At 59.1% G+C, this 21897-nt stretch overlaps 2 protein-coding genes across 3 annotated transcripts in view; one reads left to right on the forward strand and one right to left on the reverse strand.

Moving 5' to 3' along the window:
- CDH23 (cadherin related 23) overlaps positions 1–21897 on the reverse strand; it is a gene marked incomplete at its 5' end in the record, with an annotated part of 360387 nt that overhangs the window by 76929 nt on the left and 261561 nt on the right. For both annotated transcript variants that reach the window (XM_081105003.1, XM_081105002.1), the window contains 7 exons: positions 209–310; positions 1160–1548; positions 2993–3128; positions 7588–7736; positions 8630–8690; positions 17425–17573; positions 20323–20436. In XM_081105003.1, coding sequence (XP_080961129.1) covers positions 209–310; positions 1160–1548; positions 2993–3128; positions 7588–7736; positions 8630–8690; positions 17425–17573; positions 20323–20436 — 1100 coding nt within the window. The remainder of the gene's footprint in view (positions 1–208; positions 311–1159; positions 1549–2992; positions 3129–7587; positions 7737–8629; positions 8691–17424; positions 17574–20322; positions 20437–21897) is intronic.
- Positions 14146–14502, forward strand: LOC308529129 (uncharacterized protein C10orf105; the record flags this gene model as incomplete). The annotated part of the gene is made up of 1 exon (XM_081105173.1): positions 14146–14502. One exon carries the CDS (start codon positions 14146–14148, stop codon positions 14500–14502), a length of 357 nt encoding a protein of 118 aa, XP_080961299.1.

A 21897-nucleotide genomic window follows, 5' to 3' on the forward strand; every position in this document is an offset into this window, starting at 1 on the left:
GCCCCCCTCCCGCCCCGCCTGTCTGAGGTCTCATCCTGGCCAGGCCGCCTCGAAGTGTGGCATGACTGCCATGGGCTGCTCCTGGGCTATCAAACCCCGCCTACTGCCCCGCCTGCATGGTGGGTAGCTGGTGGAGATGTGGGTTTTGGGGTGCCTTGGGCTGGTGATGGGATGCACCTGTGGGGTTCTCACCCGGGGAATCACTCACCACAGTGGCGTCTACTTTGGGGCCGCCGTCATCCGCCACCACCGTCAAGGTGTAGAAGTCCCCTTTCTCCCGGTCCACCAGGCCCTTGACTGTGATCACACCCTGCAGGGAGGGTCCAGAGGGGAGAGTGAAACATGGCACACACCAGCAGAGCCTGTCCCACCCCAAGCAGTCCCAGGCTCCGGCCAAAGCCGACTCCTCACTAACCCCGACACTGCCCGCTGTGCCACCCTACCCGCCCTCTGCCTGACATAACTATTGCAATCCTGCTGCTCTCAGTCCCTCAGACACCACCCCTTCCAGGCAGGCTTCCTGCTTCCCAGCCGGGCATGGCTGCTCTTATCTGGGCCCCAGAGACACTCCGTTACACTGTACTGCAGTCTGTCTGTCTACATCTTCCCTTGGGGGCTTTGACCTGTATCCTTGACGATCCCTACTCTACCCCCAGCCTGAGAACTCTTTGCGGCTGGGAAGGCTCTTGTTCATCTCTGTGCTCCCAGCATGCTCAGGACAAGGCCTGGGACCCTGTAGGGATATTACCATGCCTATTTTCAAAGACAGGGCTCTTATAAAAACCACTAAAGCCAAGATAAAAAAGTGAGAGCAAGGCAGCAGATGAGAGCTGCACCCGACACCTGGCTAATACTGGCTGTTGCAATGAAGCCCAAAATCTATATCGGAGCTTCCTAACAGCCCAGGTAAAAATGGAAACACGATGACCTGAATCGCTTTCATTATCTAGTAACAAGGATACCTGGCTGCCTAGGTATAAACTTTATCTTACGCCTAAATATTAAAAGGGATGTATTACAGAAATGTTTATCGATACTTTATGACAAAGAGCAGCGTGCCCTGCATACAGAGGAGCTGAATAAATGCTGGCTGGCTGGCTGTAAAAGGGTTGAGCTCCCTGCTCCTCGGGAGAGCACTTGCTGACCCAGCCTCCCTCACCGTGTAGGTGTCTATCTTGAAGAGGGCTTTGGCCTGCGCGCTGGTGTAGGCGTCAAAGCGATAGGTGATCAGGTTGATGTTGTCGATGGAGTAGGCCTGGACCCGCACAATCTCGGTGCCCAGGGCCAGGTTCTCCATGATGGCAGCCTCATAGGAGGCGTTGGAGAACTGCACGTCCTCATCCAGCTCGTTGAGCAGCGTGATATAGACGCTGCAGAAGCCCTGGTTGAAGGGGGGCGCCTGGTCGGTGGCGGACACATTCATCAGGTAGCTGGTCTTGGTCTCGTAGTCCAGGTAATCCACAGTGATGATAAGCCCCGTGCTCTCGTCAATCTCGAATTTCCCTTCTGCACCCGACAGGATGCGGTAGTTTATCAGGCCACCGTCCCCTGCAGGAGGACGCAAGACGTTGTGCCATCCCAGACGGCGGTGGGGCTTCCCTACCACAGGGTGAGGGGCCGGGGCCTACCTGGCAAGCACTGCTCCCCACCTGTAGGCTGAATCGCCCCAAGGGATGCAGCAGAGGACAGGGTCAAGGTCTATGTGGACGGCAAGGCCCAGCACACGCTGTGGACCCCCTCTGGGGCCTGGTCAGGGCATGAGATATGCCGGGGGGGGGGGGGGGGGGGTTGCTCCTAGAGCTTTAAAATCTAAGCTCAAGCACCTCACATGGGTATTTGGACAAGACAGTGGGGAAATTAGGGATCTCTGGCAGTGAGGGTGCTGATCTAAAAAGTGTTCGATCAACAGGGGCAGCATCCTCAGGGGTGACCAAGTCTTCATTGGGTCCCTCCAGCCAAAGGGTTCCAGTGCCAGCGACACCTTCTCCCATTTCCCCAACTCCTGCACCCGAATCCCTGGGTCTTGGAATATAACCCTCATCCAGGTGCCAGAGGTGGACTTCCTTAGCTGAAGTCTCTAGACCGCCAGAGGAATGGTCATGAAACCACTTGGGAAATCCCAGCCTCCCTGAAATTATTTGCAAAACTCTGAATGGATGTGCATCTTGTGGGGTAGGGATCCACAGACATTACTCGTTTCTCAAAGGGAATCCTGACCCTTTGAAAAGGTCGTGAACCACTGGGCCAGTGATGTGTGGACCTAAACTGTATAAATGGGAAAGCAATCCACCCGAGTGCATGCGGAGTTATTTCTCCCTCCACCCGTCCCGCACCCAGCTTAGCTGGGGATGCTGACACGTGGGGCTGGGAGCCACCAGAACAGCCAACATGAAGGACGCACAGGAACTGGGAATCTAGGAGCAATTCAGGGAGCCTCTCTGGGGGGCAGCAGACCCCAGGAAAGAGCTCCTCTCTGGCCGTATCCCTGGGCCAGACAGCCAGGCCTCACGAAGAGGAACACAGTTGACGTGGCCATGTTCTCCTTCATTCTGCACTAAGTGTGGCCCTCAGCAAGACCCAGGCTCCCCCCAGGGCAGACCGCTGTCCTGTAGAACGGGGCACACTGCCCCTTGAGAGCCTGTGTGGCAGGCCCAGGGCCGAGGCTGGCTGGAGGAGCAGGCCTCACCAGCTTTCTGACAAGTCCTTTACCTCTCCCAGCCCTGCCCAGCTCCTAGCCAAAGGCCAGCTGCAATGACAAATCTGGACATCTCAAACGTGTGACCTCTCCTCTCTCCATCCAGCCCTCCTAGTCCTGGGCATCTGGTGAGGATGCCACCAACACCGTCCCGGGGGACCCTCCCTGGCCTGGGAGCTGCTGACAGGGGAAGCCCAAGGGGTCCTGAGGGTGACAGGCCCTGCAGGAGTGGGAGGGATTTAGCTGGGGAGGGTCACTCTGGGGAATGGGGCTCCCTGGGTCCCCTGCTGGCCTCACCAGTGTCTCGGTCTGTGGCTTTGACGACGATGACAGACGTGCCAATGCCTGCAGTCTCTCGAAGTGCCAGGCGGCTGTACTGTTGCTGCGTGAACACCGGGGCCTCATCGTTGACGTCCTCCACATACACGATCACCTAGGAGCAGCCAGAGGGGAAGGTCAGGTGGGGGAGAGCGGGAAGCCCAGAGCTGGGCCCCCTGGGCCTGAGTGTGAGGTCACCGATCTCCTGGGCCAGCTGGGAGCTGGGAGGACAGGCCTGGGGCTGTCTGGGTGTTACCGGGTCCTCCCCACCTTGCGCAGTACCTGGCACGTGGCAGGTGCTCAAACATCATCTGTTAAGGAACAAACCTTATCTTACTCTTGGCTCTGCTGCTAACCCCGTGGGAACCTGTGAGGAATTAGTGACTCCTTTGTGCCATCAAGTTCCTCGGTTATGAAACAGTAATACTGGTGTAATAATTCACGCCCCACGTCACTCCTAGGGTTGTTATGAAGACAAAATGTGCCAGGCCCTGCAAGAGTTTTAAAGTGACCCCATTCAAATGCCAAAATGTGTCCGGGAGAACAGACGTAAAAATGTTAATGGCGGTTGGCGCAGAGCGTGTCATTGCTCAGACCCTGCAGATTCTCAGGCCCCTTCCCTGGGGGCGCTCACTGCCGCACAGCACCCACCAGCTGCTGGGACCCTGCACCCAGAGCCAGGGAGCCTGGGAATTGCATCCCCGGGGGCAGCCCTTAGCCATTGATGGACAGGAGAGCGGTCTAGATTCTCCGGCTTCCTGGGCCCGATCAGGCAGCTGGGGCGACGCCCAGAGCTCCTGTGGGACCGAGTCAGAGCTCCCCTTGTGCTACTTTGCCGGCTGCCTCTCCTTGCTGGTCCCGTGACCCCCCCAGCTTTTCCTGGGAACACTTCCTATTAATCACTTTCACGCCAATCCTTGAGGCAGGATCTGCGTCGGGGGACCCGGCCCACGACAGTGGCTATGTCTGAATCGTGGAATTATGCATAATTTTCATCACTGCTTTTCCGCACTTGCTAATTTCTCTTTAATGAATACAGACATCTTGCATCACAAAAACACAATTTAAAAGAAGAGATGTCTATGGATAGAGATCAGCACCTGCCCCCCCACCCTTCTTTTTGCCACCCACCTGCCCCTGCCCCTCACACACAGGAGCACAGGGAGGGTGTGGCCCAGCTATGCTCCCAAGGACCAGTGTGGTGGGGAGGGGAGTTGCTGGTGCTCAAGGAGCTGCAGGGAGGCCCAGGGCTCCTGCCTCTCTCTCAGATGGGGAAACAGGGCCCAGAGATGGGCAGGAACTAGCCCAAGGCCTCCCGGTAACTGAGAGGGCTGGAGAGGGAGGGCAGGGTCTTCTGGGTCCCAATCTACCAACACTACTGCTCTTCACACTACGTTGGGGATAAGCTGCCCCAGAACCGGCCAGACACCCTCCTTCCAGCCTAACAGAGCCAGAGCCAGGACCAGCGCCCTTGCTAGCGGGGTGCAGAGGGAGCAGACAGGGCAGGGCAATGATGTGCAACACAGATTTCACACGTGGTCACAGCACTGATGGCGGCCGAGGCATAGACTGTCTGAGAGCACGAATATTCGGTTTCTGATTCATCACAGCCGCGGGGATCAGCCCCGCGGGGTTTAGCGGGGAACTGGCTGGAGAGAAGTGAGGGGCTTCCGTTGGCATGAGCAGAAATGGTGGGGGATGCCGGGGTGGGTGGGGTGGCAGAGGGAGGGGAGAGGCATATGGGGAAAAAGGGTTCTCTACTTCCCTGCTCCTGGGGCTCCTGGAGCCCTGCTTAGTCATTACATTTTCATGCCCAGACGCCTAGAACCCACTATGCAAACTGCAGTGCCCACCCCAGAGCACAGCTGCTCATAAGCCGGAACCTTCTCAGTTTGGCTTCCCCAAGAGTTTGGCTGGGGAGCCCGTGGGCGGGGGTGGGGTGGGGTGGCTTTGGGGAAATTTGCATGGATGAGTTTCGGGAATGCTCTTTCCATAAACAGAAACTAACCATTCATCTTTCAAAAGTGTGAGCCTCCCCTTCCCGAGCCTGCTTATCCCTGTGGCCTTGAGCCCAAGGGTTGAGGGGAAACACAGGGCTAGTCTGAGGGCGGATAAAACGAGGAGGGAGGCGGCAGGGAACCTGGGTGTGGCCCGTCCGCCCTGAGGCTGGCTGCAAGCCACTCTCCACTTGCTGGTTTCAGCCTTGTTTTTCGCAGCAGAGACGGGGCAATGGTGTGTGGTTTACAAACCTGAGAGGCACAGATGTACAGGAAACACATAGGTCTGCCAAGCTCTTGCTGAGCAGTTACTAAGCGGCGAGGCTCCCTGGAGAACCAGCCTCACTTTCTGTCCAGTGCTGTGCCCTTCAACAGGACAGGGCGGGAAATTGTGTGCGTGTCTCTGTGTGTGTGTGTGTGTGTGTGTGTGTCTTTCTCTCTGTGGGGTGTGTGTGTGTGTCTCTCTCTCTCTGCGTCTGTGTGTGTGCGCACGCGCACTCCTCTGATGTGCATGTGAGTCCCAGGTCCCCACAGGACTGTTTCACTCCGAGCTCCCTGGCCCTTCCCTCTGGCCGTCCCTGGTCCCTGCAGCAGGACCTGGAGAACGTGGACGGTCCCTGCAAACCCTCTGCTGCTGCTGCTGGGAACACGAGTCCTGGGCCAAGCTGAAGTCCCGCACTGTCCTCAGAAAGGTCCTGGTGTTCCTGGGGCTCACGTGGGGCTGGGTGCCCCAAGGGCCACCCAGGGGGATAAGGCAGCGGGGGTCTGAAGAGCCTTGTGTATGGCAGCGCAGACCCGGACTGCCTGCCTGGTATGAAGCCCGGCTCTACCTTTACTGCGGTGTGAGACCCTAAGCACAACGGCCAATGCCTTGTTGCCTCAATCTCCTCATCTCTAAAATGGGCAGAATAACAGTGTTTTATGACTTTTGTGAGGATCAAATGCGTTCAGGTACCTGAAGCACACACTAAGCACGATGTGAGGGTTTCTCATTCCTCGGGGTTTCTGGGGAAAGGAGCAAAAGGCGGGTGGCGAGCAGGTGCGGCCGAGGCCCCACCCCTGCACGGATCTGCACAGCCTGGCTTTGATCTGTTCGACGCAGTACCCTGGGGCGCTGCATACCATTTTGTTAAAAAATATTGTGGCTAAAGAAGGGCTGCAGCCACTATGCTGAGGCCCCAACAACAGCAAACCTTGAAGAGAAGTGCTCCTGCCTCTGGGGGGGTGAGGGGGCCACAAGCAGGGCTATGGTTAGGAGGCTGGGAGTCCAGGGAGCCACCTGAGCTATGCTGACATCAGTCACTCTGCGGCCTGAGGTTGGTCCCACAAAGGGCAAGCTCTGACGTCGTGAGTGGGTGCATCGCGTGAATAAGCAATTACACGGTCCCGCAGGTGAGCGTGGCCCTGGGGGACGGCCCGAGTGCGCATTCAGGTAACCGTGTTTCACCCTCAGTCACCAGGGCTCCGGAATTGTCCCAAGAAGCCCCAAGGAGTAAAAACCCAAGGGGTCTGCCCCACTCAGCCACCTCCACCCGGCCAGCTCTCACTTGGAAGGGCGGCCGTAGAACCAGGCTCCCCTTCGCCTCTCTTCCCCAAGCAGAGTTTCAGGGGCAGCAGCAGAAGGGGGCGGAGGCTGAGGGCTGGTGACCCCGCCGCCTCTGCTCATTGTTTCCAGCCCCAGGGGAGGGGGGCGGGAACAGCGGCTGCAGATGGGGCTGATAAGAAGAGCGAGGCTGCTCCACTCGGTTCTGGGTAAAAGTCCCTCCACCTGACTTTTCCCATCTCCCTCCCACTCTTCACCTCTGGGCTCTGACTCACTTTCCACCTGGTTTAAAGGAAGGCGCTGTGAGCTGCTGAGTGTGCAGTGGGGTGACCTTGAGAGGTCATTTCAGGATCCCCCTGCCACAGGGCAGGAGAGGGCATCAACTGGCCCAGCCAGGGGGAATGTCTGTGTGTCTATTCTTGACTATTCAGGAAGATGAAGGTTGATTGGATTTTAGCTGCTAAGGGAGAGGCCGAGGTGAGTGAGGGTGGGCAGAAAAGAACACATTTGATGGGGCAGCTGGAAGTAGGCACGGGGGTCTTTGGGGGCCACTTTCAGTGGAAAGAGCACTGAACTTGAACTCAAAAGCCCTGGGCTCTGAGGTCTGTCACTAATGCCTCTTCTGTGCCCAGTTTCCTTGTTTCTAAAATGAAGTGGGCAACATGTACATCTCTGAGATCCTATCGGGAGATTTTCTCGGCTCAGGCTAGAGAGCTGTGTTGACATAGCAGGTTAGCATGGTAAGGACATCTCTTTCATCCCACCATCTCTTTCATCCCCTTCCACATCTGGAGAAACTGAGGCTCAGAGAAAAATGATACAGCCAAGATCCCAGGCTGGGCACCCCAGCACCAGGTGTCATTCAAAGCCTAAGCCAGTGGCAGCCTTGCCCTGCCCAGCCCCAAATGGTAGCCTTTCCCAGCCCAGCTACGGCCTTGGCCCAGCCCCGAGCTCAGTGCAGGAGGGGAGGTAGGGCTTTGGGCCTGGCTGACTGGCTGTATCTGGGAGCCGCCCCAGCCCACCCCCGGCCTCACCCTGACGGAGCTCCGCATGGGGCCCAGGTCGTGGTTATAGGCCTCCACTATCAGCACGTGGGATGAGTCTTGCTCCCGGTCCAGGGGCTGGGGCCCTCGCATCAGGAGCCCGTCACTGACGTGGATACGGAAGTGGTTGCCATGGTTACCTGTGTGGAGAGACAGATGACATGCGTGGGCTCTGTCCTGGAGCAGGAGCCTCTTGGGATTGTGGGGTAAAGAAGGGGGACCCAGCCCCCAGAATGCTGATCCTGCCCAGAGGTCTCAGGACATGGCCCCTGCCTCATGCTGGACTGGAGGGAGCGGGTAATTTACTCTGTACCCTCCATACAGGGAGCCTGGGGGACCCCTGAGACACCGCCCCCCGCCACCGAGGTGTCAGTGGATTCAATATTTCAGAGGGATCTGGGCACCACAGAAAGAGGAACCCAAGCCAATTTCTCTGTGGGTGGGCGAAGCCCGGATTTGGTGGACATCTCCGGGCTGGCCCAGTGCCATTCCCATGTCTTATGGTAACAGCACCCCGATTTTCCGCTGGGGATCCACCCTCCCTCCCTCTCAAATGAGTGCTTTGTGGCTCATTTTGGGAAGCTGGGGGCACTGCCCTGTGCCCAAGGCAACAGTGATGGTAAGGGACGGGCCCATGAGACATGTGGGGCCATGACAATCTCTGGGGAGCGGGCCGCCAAAGGCTGTCCCGGCCCTCACCACCCCTCTGGCGCATCAGGGGCAGGACTGGAGGCAGGGTCTGACTGAGCTTACAGTGCCTGCTCCCCGCCCTCCGCGAGCCTCTCTGCTGGGGAACCTGGATGCTGGCAGCCCTGAATAGGGACCCGCCGGCTGCTGCAGACCATACCACTCACATGCAGCACCCGCATCTCTAACTTGGTGCAGGGGGCTGGAGAATGCCCCCATTTCTTCCCTCTGGCCCGCCCCGTGTGTACGGTACTGGGGCTCCCCCGCCTCGGCTCCCAGACCCCTGGTAGCCGAGAGAAGCTCTGCCCAGGGAAGGGCTGCCTGCCCTCCCAGACCACCTGCTCACCTTGGAGGATGCGGTACCACACACACCCAAACTCGCCCTCGTCGGCGTCTGTGGCCAGTAGCTGAGGAAGGAGGATATACAGTCAGCCTGAATGCCAGCCCACAGGGAGAGAGATGCTGTGGAGTCCTTCTCCGTCCCTCCACACACCCCAGCCTGTCCTGCCCAAGCCTGTGGCTTCCCCCGGTGGCTGGGGTGTGAGACAGGAGAGGGACGTGTCTGTCTGTCTCATCCCCCCAAGGACACCTGACTGCTGATGTCTCCAGGTTGCCCTGTCTGTGGTGGGGACCTTGCCAGCTGTGCTCTGATCCCCTCCAGGTTCTTGGGGAGGATGGGGAGAAGATGGGTGATGGGTCCAGGCTTGACTAGGTCAGCTCACACATCCACACGTCCCTCCTCCAGCCCTTTGAGCGCTCAGAACCTCACCCCGGGTGGTGGATTGCATGGCTGCTTCTTGACTGGGTGACCCTGGCCAGGCCACACCTCTCTAGACCTTGATGTTATCACTTGAGGGGGCTGGATGAGATGGCTCCCCTCATCTGATGGATCTGACAGCCCTTGGAAGGCACCCGTCCGTCTGAGGCTGTGCAGAAAATGCTTTTGTGGTCAGGGGCTAAGGGCAGGAGGAAGCAGCTGAATGCCCCAAACTAGGGCTCCACAAGAGGGGCGGGGCTCCAGGCGCAGGTCTTGGGCAGAGCCACGGCTTCTCCCCGTGTTGTGTTTCTGGGAGCCTGGGGTTCCTCAATGGAGGAGCTGCTTGAGGCTTAGGCTCCTAAGGGGGCAGCTTGTTGCCAGGGAAGCTCTGGCTTCTGGGAAGAAGGAAGGTTGGGGGAGGAGCGTGTGTGTGTGGGCGGGGAGAGGGGGGAGTAGTAGCGGGGTGAGTATATGTGTGTGGGTGTGAGCCAGTTCTGTTCTCTGATCATGTCTATGTGTAGGTGGTGGGGGGTATGTGGGTGAGGGTGTTTGTGGGGGGTGGGGTGTGTGGGGTGGGGGTATGTGTGAGTGTGAGGTGTGTGGTGGGTGTGTGGGCTGTGGGGTGTGGGGTGTGTGGGGTGGGGGTATGTGTGGGGTGTGGGGTATGTGTGGGGTGGGGGTATGTGTGGGGTGGGGGTATGTGTGGGGTGGGGGTATGTGTGGGGTGGGGGTATGTGTGAGTGTGAGGTGTGTGGTGGGTGTGTGGGCTGTGGGGTGTGGGGTGTGTGGGGTGGGGGTATGTGTGGGGTGGGGGTATGTGTGGGGTGGGGGTATGTGTGGGGTGGGGGTATGTGTGGGCTGTGGGGGGTGTGGGGTGGGGGTATGTGTGAGTGTGAGGTGTGTGGTGGGTGTGTGGGCTGTGGGGTGTGGGGTGTGTGGGGTGGGGGTATGTGTGGGGTGTGGGGTGTGTGGGGTGGGGGTATGTGTGGGGTGTGGGGTGTGGGAAGTGTGTGGGGTGGGGGTATGTGTGAGTGTGAGGTGTGTGGTGGGTGTGTGGGCTGTGGGGGGTGTGGGGTGGGGGTATGTGTGGGGTGTGGGGTGTGTGGGGTGGGGGTATGTGTGGGGTGTGGGGTGTGGGAGGTGTGTGGGGTGGGGGTATGTGTGAGTGTGAGGTGTGTGGTGGGTGTGGGGGCTGTGGGGTGTGGGGTGTGTGGGGTGGGGGTATGTGTGGGGTGGGTGTGTGGGCTGTGGGCTGTGGGGGGTGTGGGGTGGGGGTATGTGTGGGGTGGGGGTATGTGTGGGGTGGGGGTATGTGTGGGGTGGGGGTATGTGTGGGCTGTGGGGGGTGTGGGGTGGGGGTATGTGTGGGGTGGGGGTATGTGTGGGGTGGGGGTATGTGTGGGGTGTGGGAGGTGTGTGGGGTGTGTGTGTGTGGGTGGGAGGTGTGTGTATGTGAGTGTGAGGTGTGTGGTGGGTGTGTGGGGTGTGGGGTGTGTGGGGTGGGGGTATGTGTGGGGTGTGGGGTGTGGGAGGTGTGTGGGGTGGGTGTATGTGTGAGTGTGAGGTGTGTGGTGGGTGTGTGGGCTGTGGGGGGTGGGGTGTGTGGGGTGGGGGTATGTGTGGGGTGTATGGGGTGTGGGGAGAGCCACTGCCTGGAGGGTACCCAGGGGCCCACCATACTCAGGAGCACAGCCTTGGCTGTCCCTCCATCCTCAGCTTCCTGCCCTGTGATCTCTCTGACCTTTGAGAATGCCTTTCCCCCATTTCTCCACCTTTGAAGGGAAAGCGCTTTTCTGGGCGGCTGAGGGAGAAGCCTGGAAGGTGAGAGGCCCAGGGACGCAGGAGGGGAGAGGGGCCTCTGGGCTCCCAGGGCCCACCTCCCCGCCTGCTCCCCGCCCTCTGCGAGCCCCTCTCCCGGGTAACCTGGAAGCTGGCAGGCACTGAATAGGGGCCGCTGGCTGCTGCAGACCATACCATTCAAACGTCCGATGGGGGAAGGTGAGAGCCATAGGGCGGAAGAGGCATTGAGACCTCCCCCTTCAGTGCCCCCAGCGCCCCCGCCCCCTGAGAGGGCTCCAAGGAGACAGGCTGGAGTGCGCCCTGGGAAGGCCAGGAACAGGGCTCCCCTCTCCCTCTCCCCAGCCTAGTTGCCATCCCTACCCTCCTGGTGTCCCCTCCCCCAAGGCAGGGCCCAAACTCTTGTAGACAAAGCCAGGTCCAGCGGGAGTGAAGGGAGGCGCCCACTCTGCCCAGCCTGGCTGACGGAGGACAGGGCTCTGCAGAGCCCAGGGCGAGCTGGGGCCACAGGGGGCACGGGGTGCTCCTTGCGTCTCCTTGGGGCAGCTGAGAAGACCCTCTACCCGCTCTTGGAGCTGCTGAGGGCTGGCTCTGAGGTCAGTGCCTGGGGGACCGCAGGAGGTCTGGGGAGGACAGTGGGGGTGGTGGGGGGGTGGGTAGGGTGTGCTCAGACTGGGGAGGCCCTGGGCTTCTGTGGAGAGTGAAGGCCTCATGGGGGCAGTGGCTAGTCCGAAGCCAAACAGCAACATGTGCTCCGAGGCCCTGCTCGATGGAGCTCCGAGGCAAGACAGAAGGTTCTGGACTAAGCTTCAGAGCTATGGCCAGAGCAGGGCCGCCGGGTGCCCTGCCCTCAGGGAGGTTCCGCGCCTTGGTCTGGCGGAGGCCTCCTTTCCCGGAACCAGCTGGCCTGGCTGCTCAGAGGCACTGAGGGGCCGGGCAGCTGGCCTGGGGTGTGCCCAGGCAGGGGGTTTGATGCTCTCAAGCACTTCGGAATCTCTTGCTTCCAAGGGAATGACTCAGATGCTAATCACAGCCTCCTGGGTCTCTTTATTAGAGTGCTTCCCAAGGACTGAAGCCAGGACCTGCTTTGCTGGCCTCACAAGGTCTCCAGGTGACGTGAAGGCCTCGAAACAACAGTAGGATTAACGGGACTGAGACTTCTCCCTGTCAGACTGCGTTTTTCCTCCTCCCAGCCAAGCAGAGCCCAAACTCTTCTAGACAAAGCCAGGTCTAGCGGGAGAGGGAAGGGAGGCGCCCGCTCTCCCACTCTGCCCAGCCTGCCAGGGTGGAAGTGAGGGTCAGCCAGGTTTTCTCCATGGGAGATGGCGGTGGGCACACGCCATCTGTCCTCCACGCTCAGATTCAGGGAAGGGACAACCCGTGGCCAGAGTGCCCTCCAGGCGATGCCTGCAAGGCAGAGGTCCTGCCCAGCTAGATGGGCATCAGAGTTTCCAGCTGGGAGCTGGGAGGGGTCCCGTTCTGCCTGGAAATGCTGGAAGGAGTGGTGGCAGGGAGTGGGTAGGAAGTGGGGTGGGGTGCACTGGATGCCCTTAGTCGGCCGGGCACAGGGCAAAGCTGTAGGCAGCAAGGAAGCTGGTCCTATGGCTGCTGGTGAGTGCCTGGGTGGGGACTGGGGGTGGGGGTCGGGAGGTGGAAGCGGTGGCCCTCTCCACTTCCTACCGCCGGCCGACAGGGACCCTCTGCGGCCACCTGCAATGCCTCCTGCTGAGGTAGGTGCAGGAACACGACTGAGTTAGATTAGGCTGCAAGCTGGGGAAAGAAGGGAAATCCGCTACCCCCAGGCTCACCGAAGTCTCCAAGAGCAAAGAGAAATAAGTGGTTATGATTGGACCATCCTTGGGGTTTCCTGTCCTGTGTTTGTGGAAGTCAGCGATCACAAAGGCTGGCTCCAAAGCGGGAGGTCGCCCGTTGTGTGTTTTGTTTGGCCTGCTGTAGCGTTTTAAGTATTTGAAAATGCATTCCGAAGTGTTTGCAATCGCGTTTGTTTAGCCCCCACTCCTCTCCCTCCCTCAATCTCTTGTTAACCGAATTTGAATTCGCTGCCAACATTTAAACCCCGGGAAAGTTTGCCTGATAATCCAGATTTCTGGCTTCTCGTGGGGAACTGGAAAGGCCAACTGCACTGGGCCTGCCTCTGGCATTCCACCAGCCTGGCCCAGGCACCTGCCCCTCCTAGACAGGCTCACCTGCCCCGTCCTCTGGTCACACGCTATCCACCAGCCTGGCCCAGGCACCTGCCCCTCCTAGACAGGCTCACCTGCCCCTGTCCTCTGGTCACACGCTATCCACCAGCCTGGCTCTGCCAGCAGCTGTCTGTGGACCATCTGTCGTGCTCCCTCTAGTGTCATCCTATGTGATAAGAGGTGACTGGTGTTTGTGGGTGTTGAGCCCCACCCTGTCAACTCCATTGTTCTCTGTGGGTTCTTTTCCACCTGTTCTCAGAGCAGCTCAGTGAGCCCTGGGAGAGGGTTGGGAGCCAGAGGATTGGCAAGGCCCTGGGGCCAGGAGTCAGGAAACCTGGTTCTGGCCTTTCCTTGGTCACTGGCTCACAGTGTGTCCTTGGGCCTGGCCTACCCTTAGTGGGCCTCAGTGCCTCACTCGTCATGGGAGAGCCTGGGCTGTCTCGGGAAGCACCATGGGGCCAGGCAGGTGGCATCAGGCGCGCAGTGGGCCTGGGAGAGTGGCGAGCTGGGGCCAGTGCCTTATCTAACGGAGGCAGCTGCTGCTCAGCCCCAGCTACTGCGTGCCAGGCACAATTGGCTCATGTTGCCAGTGTTGAAATTTCAAGAGATAGAAGATGTTCAGATATTTACGTGAAATCTCTTATTTTTTTTTTTGTTGTTTGCGGTTTTTAATCACAATTTAAATGTGTAAAAATACTGCCAGAGCCAAACGAAACACACTGGTGGACCCCTCGTTTGCAGCCCTGGCATCAGATAATTGCTAGGCTCTTTGCAGCCCACACTCCAGGACTCACTCCTGCTCACAGAGCAAGTTATTGAGGAGTTGGTCTTAGATTCCAGGTTTTCAGGTCTAAGACTCTATTGTGATTCATGAGAACTGATTTTAAAAGTCCTGGCCCCTCCATTGCCGGCGGGCAGGGAGACAGCAGGAAGAGGACCCGAGTGCAGGCCAGCTCCATCGTTTTCCCGCTGTGTGACCTTAGCCTGTCGCCTCTGTGGGCCTCACTGTTTAGCAGCGCCCAGCCCCCGCCCATGTTCCCTTCCCCAGGCCTGGGTCCAGCCGATTTGCCTTTGAGCTTCTGTCCCATTCCTGTTGCAGGAGCCATGAGCACAGAGGGCCCCAGTGCCCTCACAACTGCCACCCCGGGGAGCCCTGTGGAGGCAGCGGCCCCCCTGCCTGTGCTCATTGCCTTGGCCTGCATCTTCCTCCTGCTGGCCTCCTGTCTGCTGTTCATGACCCTCTGCAAGCCGGCTGCACTGGACCCCAGCCGCCAGGCTCAAGAGCGCATGCCCCACCACCCCGGGAGCCCCAGCGAGCCCCAGCTCCGGCTCTGGACGCGCCTGGGCTCCCTGCGCCGCTCCCTGCACAGCTTCCGGCGTGGCCGGCCCGCACCGCCACGCTCCCTGCCGGACCACGATAACAGCCATGGCTGGGACTGCACGGAATCTACCAAGATATGACAGGCTGCCTGCCGCCACCCAGGATCTAGCCTCGGACCCTCCTCCCTCGGACACAGCCTGGCACCACAGGCTGCAGGAAGACAGCGGCCCCGACACCCTGTGTGCCTAGGCCCAAGGCCTTTCCCAGGAAACCCTGGGAGAACACCTTCCTCTCTGCAGACCCTCCAGCCGCTGCCTGCTGAGACTGCTGGCTGGTGTGGGAAGCGACAGCCTGGACCCTGGGCTGAGGCTCTGGAGACAACAACTGGACCCCAGAGTTCCTCCCTGGCAACCAGGCACCAATCGCCTCCAGGGAGCAGGGCCTGATTCCCAGCAGAAGGCATGCCCTCCCTCCACTGCCAAACCCAGCTCAGATTTCAGTGCAAATTGTGGAATGGCTAGCGGTTCCCTCCAGCCAAGTCTAAACTGTTGACAAGGTCCGGTTCTGCCCTGGGGCCCACTCAGGGCCCAAGGCAGAGGGGAACCCAGAGACTCCTCTCGCCTTTCCTGGGCCCTGTCAGCATTGCCCAGCAATCCCTAGCAATCCCTGGGAGCAGCTGCACCCTGTGGTAGACCAGATGCCTGGGTGCCTGCGGGGAGGGTGGGGGGAGGGGCAGGTGAGGCTCCCAATACTGACCAGCCAATTGCGACCCTGGCTGCTCCCCTTCAACGCACCCATGTAGTGGGATGGACCAGGAAGGGGCCGAGAATGGGTTAACCCAGCGGTTCTCAACCCGTGGGTCGCAACCCCTTTGGCAGTCGAATGACCCTTTCACAGGGGTTGCCTAAGACCATCCTGCATACCAGATATTTACATTATGATTCATAATAGTAGCAACATGACAGTTATGAAGTAGCAACGAAAATAATTTTATGGTTGGGTCACAACATGAGGAACTGTATTTAAAGGGCCAGAAGGTTGAGAACCACTGTGTTAACCCTTCCTCCAGAAGCTAGGCCGGTGCTGTGTCAGAGTGGCAGGAGGCACTGCCAGCCACTGAAGGTGATGCCACCTGGGCTCTGTGGACACAGCATAGTGGCTCCGTGCCTCACCCAGGGAAGGCGGCGGGAGGGTCCAGACTTCTCCAGGACAGCTATGGGACTTACAGCCTGGACCACACCGGGGTTCTATCTTTTGGGTGATTGCTTCATTGACTGGCTACCTGTCTAAGCAATCCCACGGAGGGCGGCTTCTCAGAATCCCTAACTCTCCCTTCTCCTCCCAAAGCCAGGGCTCTGAGCTCTGGTTGGCTCCCACACTTGGAGAACGGGAAGAGGGGGATCTGAGGGGCCGGCCAGGGTCATCTCATGCTTGGCCATGGGGCTGCCCCCCTCCACCCTGCTATGACCCACAATGCAGCTGGCCAGGTCTTCTCAACGAGTGAGCTCTGGTCCCACTCCTCCCAGCTCCCAGACCATCGCTGTTCCCTAGTGCTGGCTGTACAAAGCCACGCGCCTCCGCCTGGGAGCTCACAGAGGGCGAGACTGCGCCCAGCCCCTCACTGGGCTCCACCCGCTGGGGCACGGAAGAGTGAGGCTGGTTACTGACTGAAGGGAGGCCCCATCTGGGTACATCCACCTGCCCCAAAGCCTAAGGAGTCCTGTCTTCCCTCAGACACCCCAGGGAGCTACTCTCTCTGCAAGCAGGCCCCGTGGAGAGGTCCATGACCCTTCCTCCAGGTCAGGATGACGTCCCAGTCCTGCTTGGATGGGAACTTCCGGGAGAAGCCGGTGCCTGCGTCTCGCCCCGAGGAAGGGGGAGAACTGGGCTGCCCCACATGCCTGGCAGGTCTTGGACTGGTCTGCGGAGTGTTGTGTAATAGAAACCAATCCTTTGGGTTTAGAAAGTGGGGCAGGCCCCCTCCCAACAGGCCGTTACCCCTTCCTCTCCACCCCCCGGGCCTCCCTGAGACATCCCAGGACGAATTCCTCCTACAGTCAGCCCCCCATGCCACCCCCTGGCCAGGTGCCCTGCTTGGCACTAGGAGTTCTCTTCCTGGAGACCCGGGGTGGGGGGTGAGGCTGCCCTGAGGCCTGAGGGAGAAGGAAAGGCCTGGCCATACCCCAGGGTAGGAGGTTTTGCCAGCGGGTAGGGGCTCTCCAAGGCCCCAGGAGCAGACCCAGAGGGAGAGAACCCCCCTCCTCCTCCGGGAACTAGCCAGGCCCTTGTAAATCCCCGTGGTTTTCTGGACTCTTGGTGCCTCTGGGCGTCAGCACCCTGCTCCCAGTGCTTTCCTGCCTCCTCCTAGTCCCAAGGCAGGGTGTTGGGCGCACTCCCAGCCTCCCAAGCCCAGAGCCTGCTGCAGCGGACAGGCCCAGTTTTGCTGTGTTTGGCTCAGCCTCCAAGCTGGAAACGCTTGCAGCAGATGAAGAGGGTAATTCATTCCCGGCGCCCCCCCGCCCCCCTGCCCAGCGCAGAGGCCTCTGGGTGCTGGGAGGGCCCGGGCCCCACTTCCAGGCCCTCCCCTCCCTCTGCGTCTGCCCCCTTTCTTCTTGTGCCTGGTTGCTTCCCAGGAGAGGAGCTTCAGCCAAGGGCCCATGAAAGCCACTCTGTTCTGGGCAGCGCTGGGCCCTGGCTCCCTCCTCAACTCTTTCTGGGAAAATGCGACAAGGCCATCTCCTCTCTGCTCTGAAAGGCCCGCCTGGGTGGGGTGGGACAAGGCGAGGGCTGTGGGGAGGAGGGAGAAGAGGGGGCCAACGCCTCCTTTCTCTGTTTTGGGGGCGGAGCCAGGGCCCTGTCCCTGATTACATAGTAACCTGGGGTCCTACTCTGTCCCAGGGAGGAGGGGGCCTGGGTCCCCCTTCCCCACGGCACTGGCTACTCCCGGGCAGCAGCTGGGCCCTCTCCTGTTTCCATCCCTCCCCCTCCAGGATGCCACTGAGCACGTGCACTCAGACCCGACTGCGGCCCTGCCTGCCCCCAGCCCACCAGCCACCACCTACCTGCACGATGCTGTGGCCCTCAGGGATGTCCTCGGGGACACTGGCCTCGTAGCTGCTCTGCAGGAAGATGGGCCGGTTGTCATTCACGTCCAGGACGGTGACGAACACGGTGGCGGTGCCCGTGCGCCGCTTGCCCACAGGGCCGTTGTCTGTGGGAGGTGATGGAGGATGGGCTGTTAGCTGCGGCCTGAGGGGCAAATTTCCTGGGCACATTTCCCGCTCACCCCAGCCACTGTGGCCCCTGCGGGCGGCTCTTTTCCTTCCTAGATTAGGAATGACGCTAACGACATCTAGTGTGTCCTCAGTCTCTCAAGCAGCCTGTGCAGCAGGCGCTGTTGTGATTATTCCCGTTTTACAGAGGAGGGAGCTGAGGCGTGAAGTGGCTGGATGGTGGCCCCCAAAAGATATGCTCACGTCAAGTTCCTGGGAACCTGTGAATGTAAACTTATTGGGAAAAGGGTCTTTGAAGAGGTAATCAGGTTAAGGACCTAGAGATGACACGTCCTGGGTTATCAGGTGAGCTCTACGTCCAATGCCAAGGGTCCCTCTCAGAGAAAGGCAGAGGGAGAGCTGAGAGAGAAGGCCACCTGAAGTTGGAGGGAGAGACCGATCCTGCGGCCACAAGCCCAGAACACGTGGAGCCCCCAGCCCCCAGCCGAGTCAAGGACGGGTTCTCCCTGGGGCCTCGGGAGGGAATGTGGCCCTGCTGACCCTTAACTTCTGGCCCCAGAGCCACGCGGGGATCCATTTCTGCTCTTTGAAGCCACTGACTTTGTGGTACTTTGTCACAGCAGACCCAGGAAACAGATTCGGGTACTGAGGTCACAAACCCTGCTGCTGCCAGGTGGGCCCACAAGGCCGCTGCCCCCTGCCATACACAGTGATGGGCAGAGTGTGGCCCAGTGACACTAGGTCTGATTTCTCAAGAGAAATTGAACACGAGCTTTTAAATAAAATCTGATTTTTAAATGCTCACAACGGTCATTCAATATGAAACACGAGATGGGTCAAACATGCTTAAGGGGTGGACTTGGTCGGTGGGCCCGCTACACTCCGGGATGTGGGCCCTGCTGGATTTCTAAGCCTAAGGTAGCTGGGGGTCCTTCCCCTTCAGCTCCCTGCAGGAAGCTGAGCTGGGGAGGTGGCTCAGCCCCAGGGCAGCTGTTGAATCATTCTTCCTGGAGGAAGGAGCTGTGACCAAGCTGCATGTCTCAGCAAGGACAGTCACCCCAGAGCTCCTCCCAGGCTTCCGCTGGGCAGCGAGAGTTGCCTGAGGACCAGTGGTGACCCTTCCCCAGGCCAGCTGACACGTGCTGGGATGCAGTCGCCCAGCCTGAGTCATCTCCTCCTCCCACTGCCTTGGGGGTCGCGCTTACTTGCCCCGGCTGGGGACAGTGTGAGCTGGCAGGCCCATAAAAGGCAGGAGCCTGAGCCCTGTCCTGCCAGCCAGTGCTCCTCATGAAGGCTGGACTCAGTGGGGAGATGGGTCCCCAGAGGGCGGTGTGGCTGCCCAGGGTGGGAGCAGAGCAAGGCAGAGGGAAGATGCGTGGGCGTGGGCAGGCTGGGGAGGGACTGCGCTGGAAAGAGTGAGGCCAGAGAGCACATCCCTTTCCATCCAGAGCTCAGTGCAAACACTGAACTGGGTGCTTCTGGGAGGGCCAGGGCCCGCAGGGAGGCAGAGGTCTCATCATGCCCTCCTTCCTGCCCAGAGCCCCCAGGAGCTCCTGCTGTCTGGAAACTGAAGCCTGGACTTCCAGTCTAACATGTAGGCCTCCACTGCTGCCTCTACCTGATTGCAGTCCCTTCCCCAATGTATGCCACACTAAAGAGAGCAAAGGTGACAGACAGACAGACACAGACACACACACACGCTCTGTCCCACCTCCATGCCCTTGCATGGGCTGGCTCCTCTGCCTGAATGCCCTCCCTGCTTCTCCTGGTACTGAAACCTCACCTGGCCTTCAAGCTGGTGGTGGGTCTGCCTCATTTCTCCCCATAAGCACCATCCTGCCCTTAGGTAAGTCCGTGCCCTAAAGGTTGCTCCAAGAACCACCCTTCCTGCCTCTGAGGCCTGGGGTTCCAGGTGGGTCTGACTATCTCCCCCTCCGCCCCCCCCCCTCCCCCCCCGGCTCCAGGAACAGGCATGCAATTTAGGCCTAAGCCACCAGCACACCTCACCCTCTTGGCCATGACCAGGGCGTCAGGGACAGGCACTGGGGCAGGTGGAACTAATCAGAGCTCCTTCCAGGCTTCCGCTGGGAGACCGGGAAGAGACAAGTGCTATCTCCTGCTGCTACACTTGAACCCAAGAGGATTGAGGCCGGGGCTGCAGCAGCCATTTGTCTCCATGTGAGGCAGAGGCAGGGCCAGGCCACAAGGGGAGATTGCGGCCTGGCGGCATCCCCTGAGCCCCAGATCGTCATACCTGAAGTTCCATCTACCTCCCGGCAGCCTGGTTCTGTGAACTCATATTCCTGAAGTCAGTTTATTTTAAAATTTGCAACTAATGGATCCAATGGTATTCCCTGATGCCACCTCCTCCAAGAAGCCTTCTTTGATCACCCCAACTCCCCCACCGCATTTCCACCACCCTTTGTGCCACTGTTCTTGGGTCGTCCCTCCTCCCTTTCTGCTTTGTTTGGCCTGTTTCTGCAGTGATTTGTCCACATGCTGGCCTTTCATTTGGCTCTCATGTGACTCCCACCACACCATCTTAGTGTCATGCACACAGCACCGGGCACTGAGCCTCATGCCTGGAAACTACTCAGTCATATGTCCATGTCTGGCCGCCCTTTCTCCACTGGCATCAGGGGAGAACCGCTGGCTCAAGGCCTGGCACCTCATGTGAACTCTGCCCAGAGCAGCCGTATGTGGTGTGCAGGGAGGGCCGGTGCGTACCAATGGCCTCCAGGACGAGTGTGTACGCGGCCGTGGTCTCCCGGTCCAGGTTCACCACTGTTCTCACCACGGCATCGCGGTAGCCAACGCTGAACTTCCCATCCACGTTTCCACCTGTGGGCAAAAGAGAACGAAGCTTCGGTCAGGAAACAGGGCTCCTGGTTAGAGAAAGGGAGGGGGCACCCACCTCGGCCTCTGAGCCCCGACACTAGAGGTGGTCCATCTGCCCACTTGGTGCTGCCTGAGAAGAGGGTTCTGGGGGGCCCTGATGAGGGTGTGGCCTGAGTGGGCTTAGGCGGGGGTGCAAATGCCTGAAATCACAAGGGTCTACCTGACATTCGTTGAGCACCTACTGTGGGCCATTCTGTTTCATGTGCACGATCACTGTCTCCATGTCTCAGACAAGGACACATTCCTTTAATGAGGTTATGTGCGGTGCTCTGGGTGAGTCACCTATTTGGGGTGTAGGACTCCAGTCCAGCCGTTTGCTTCCCAGCCCATGTCCTTCACCATTCGGTTAGCTGCCTTTCCCATAGGTGTCTGAGCAGTTAAGCTGGGCTGGGGCTTTTTTAAAAGAAAATATATTTATTGATCTTTTACAGAGACGAAGGGAGAGGGATAGAGAGTTAGAAACATCGATGAGAGAGAAACATTGATCAGCTGCCTCCTGCACAGCCCCTACTGGGGATGTGCCTACAACCAAGATACATGCCCTTGACCGGAATCAAACCTGGGAGTCTTCAGTCCACAGGCCGACGCTAGCCACTGAGCAAAACTGGTCAGGGCAGGGCTGGGGCTTTTATTTTTTTTATTTTTATTTTTTTCTTATTCATACTTTTATTTTTTGTACCCAAGTAATACATGTGAATAAAGCACAAACTGGCAGCAGCATTGAGGCCCACAAAGCCACATCCCCATTGCCATGGAAGGTCCCCACAACGCTGTGACCTGTGTACAGAAGTTTCTCAAAATCATATCTGTTGGTATTTCCTGCTGATACAGACCGTGATTTCAAACCTGCTAGACGGGACTATTTCTTCTTTTTTCTTTTCTATTTTCTTTTCTCTAAATTATTTCTTAAAGTGTTACAAAGAGTATTACACATGTCTCCTTTTCCCCCTCCTTGACATTCCCCCAGCTTCCCCCACCCCCCAGGGTCTTGTGTCCATTGGTTATTCTCATATGCATGCATACAAGTCCTTTGGTTGATCTCCTACGCCCCCCCCCCCAACCCTCCCCAGGGTTCCCACTGTAGTTTGACAGTCTGCTCAATGCTGCTCTGCCTCTGTATCCATTTTTGTTCATCAGTCTATAATGGTCCTTATTATCCATAAATGAGTGAGTTCATGTGGTCTTTTTCTCAGCTTCCCAGGGGCCGTCCCAGCCTCACCGGGGCCGTCTTGACCTCACCAGTGCCGTCTCGACCTCACCGGGGCCGTCCCAGCCTCACCGGGGCCGTCCCAGCCCCACCGGGGCCGTCTCAGCCTCACATGGGCCGTCTCAACCTCACCGGGGCCGTGTCAGCCTCACCAGGGCCATCTCAGCCTCACCGGGGCCATCTCAACCTCACCGGGG

Source organism: Myotis nattereri, assembly GCF_964212035.1.
Source record: "Myotis nattereri genome assembly, chromosome: 13".
In the NCBI taxonomy this organism is placed as follows: Eukaryota; Metazoa; Chordata; class Mammalia; order Chiroptera; family Vespertilionidae; genus Myotis; species Myotis nattereri.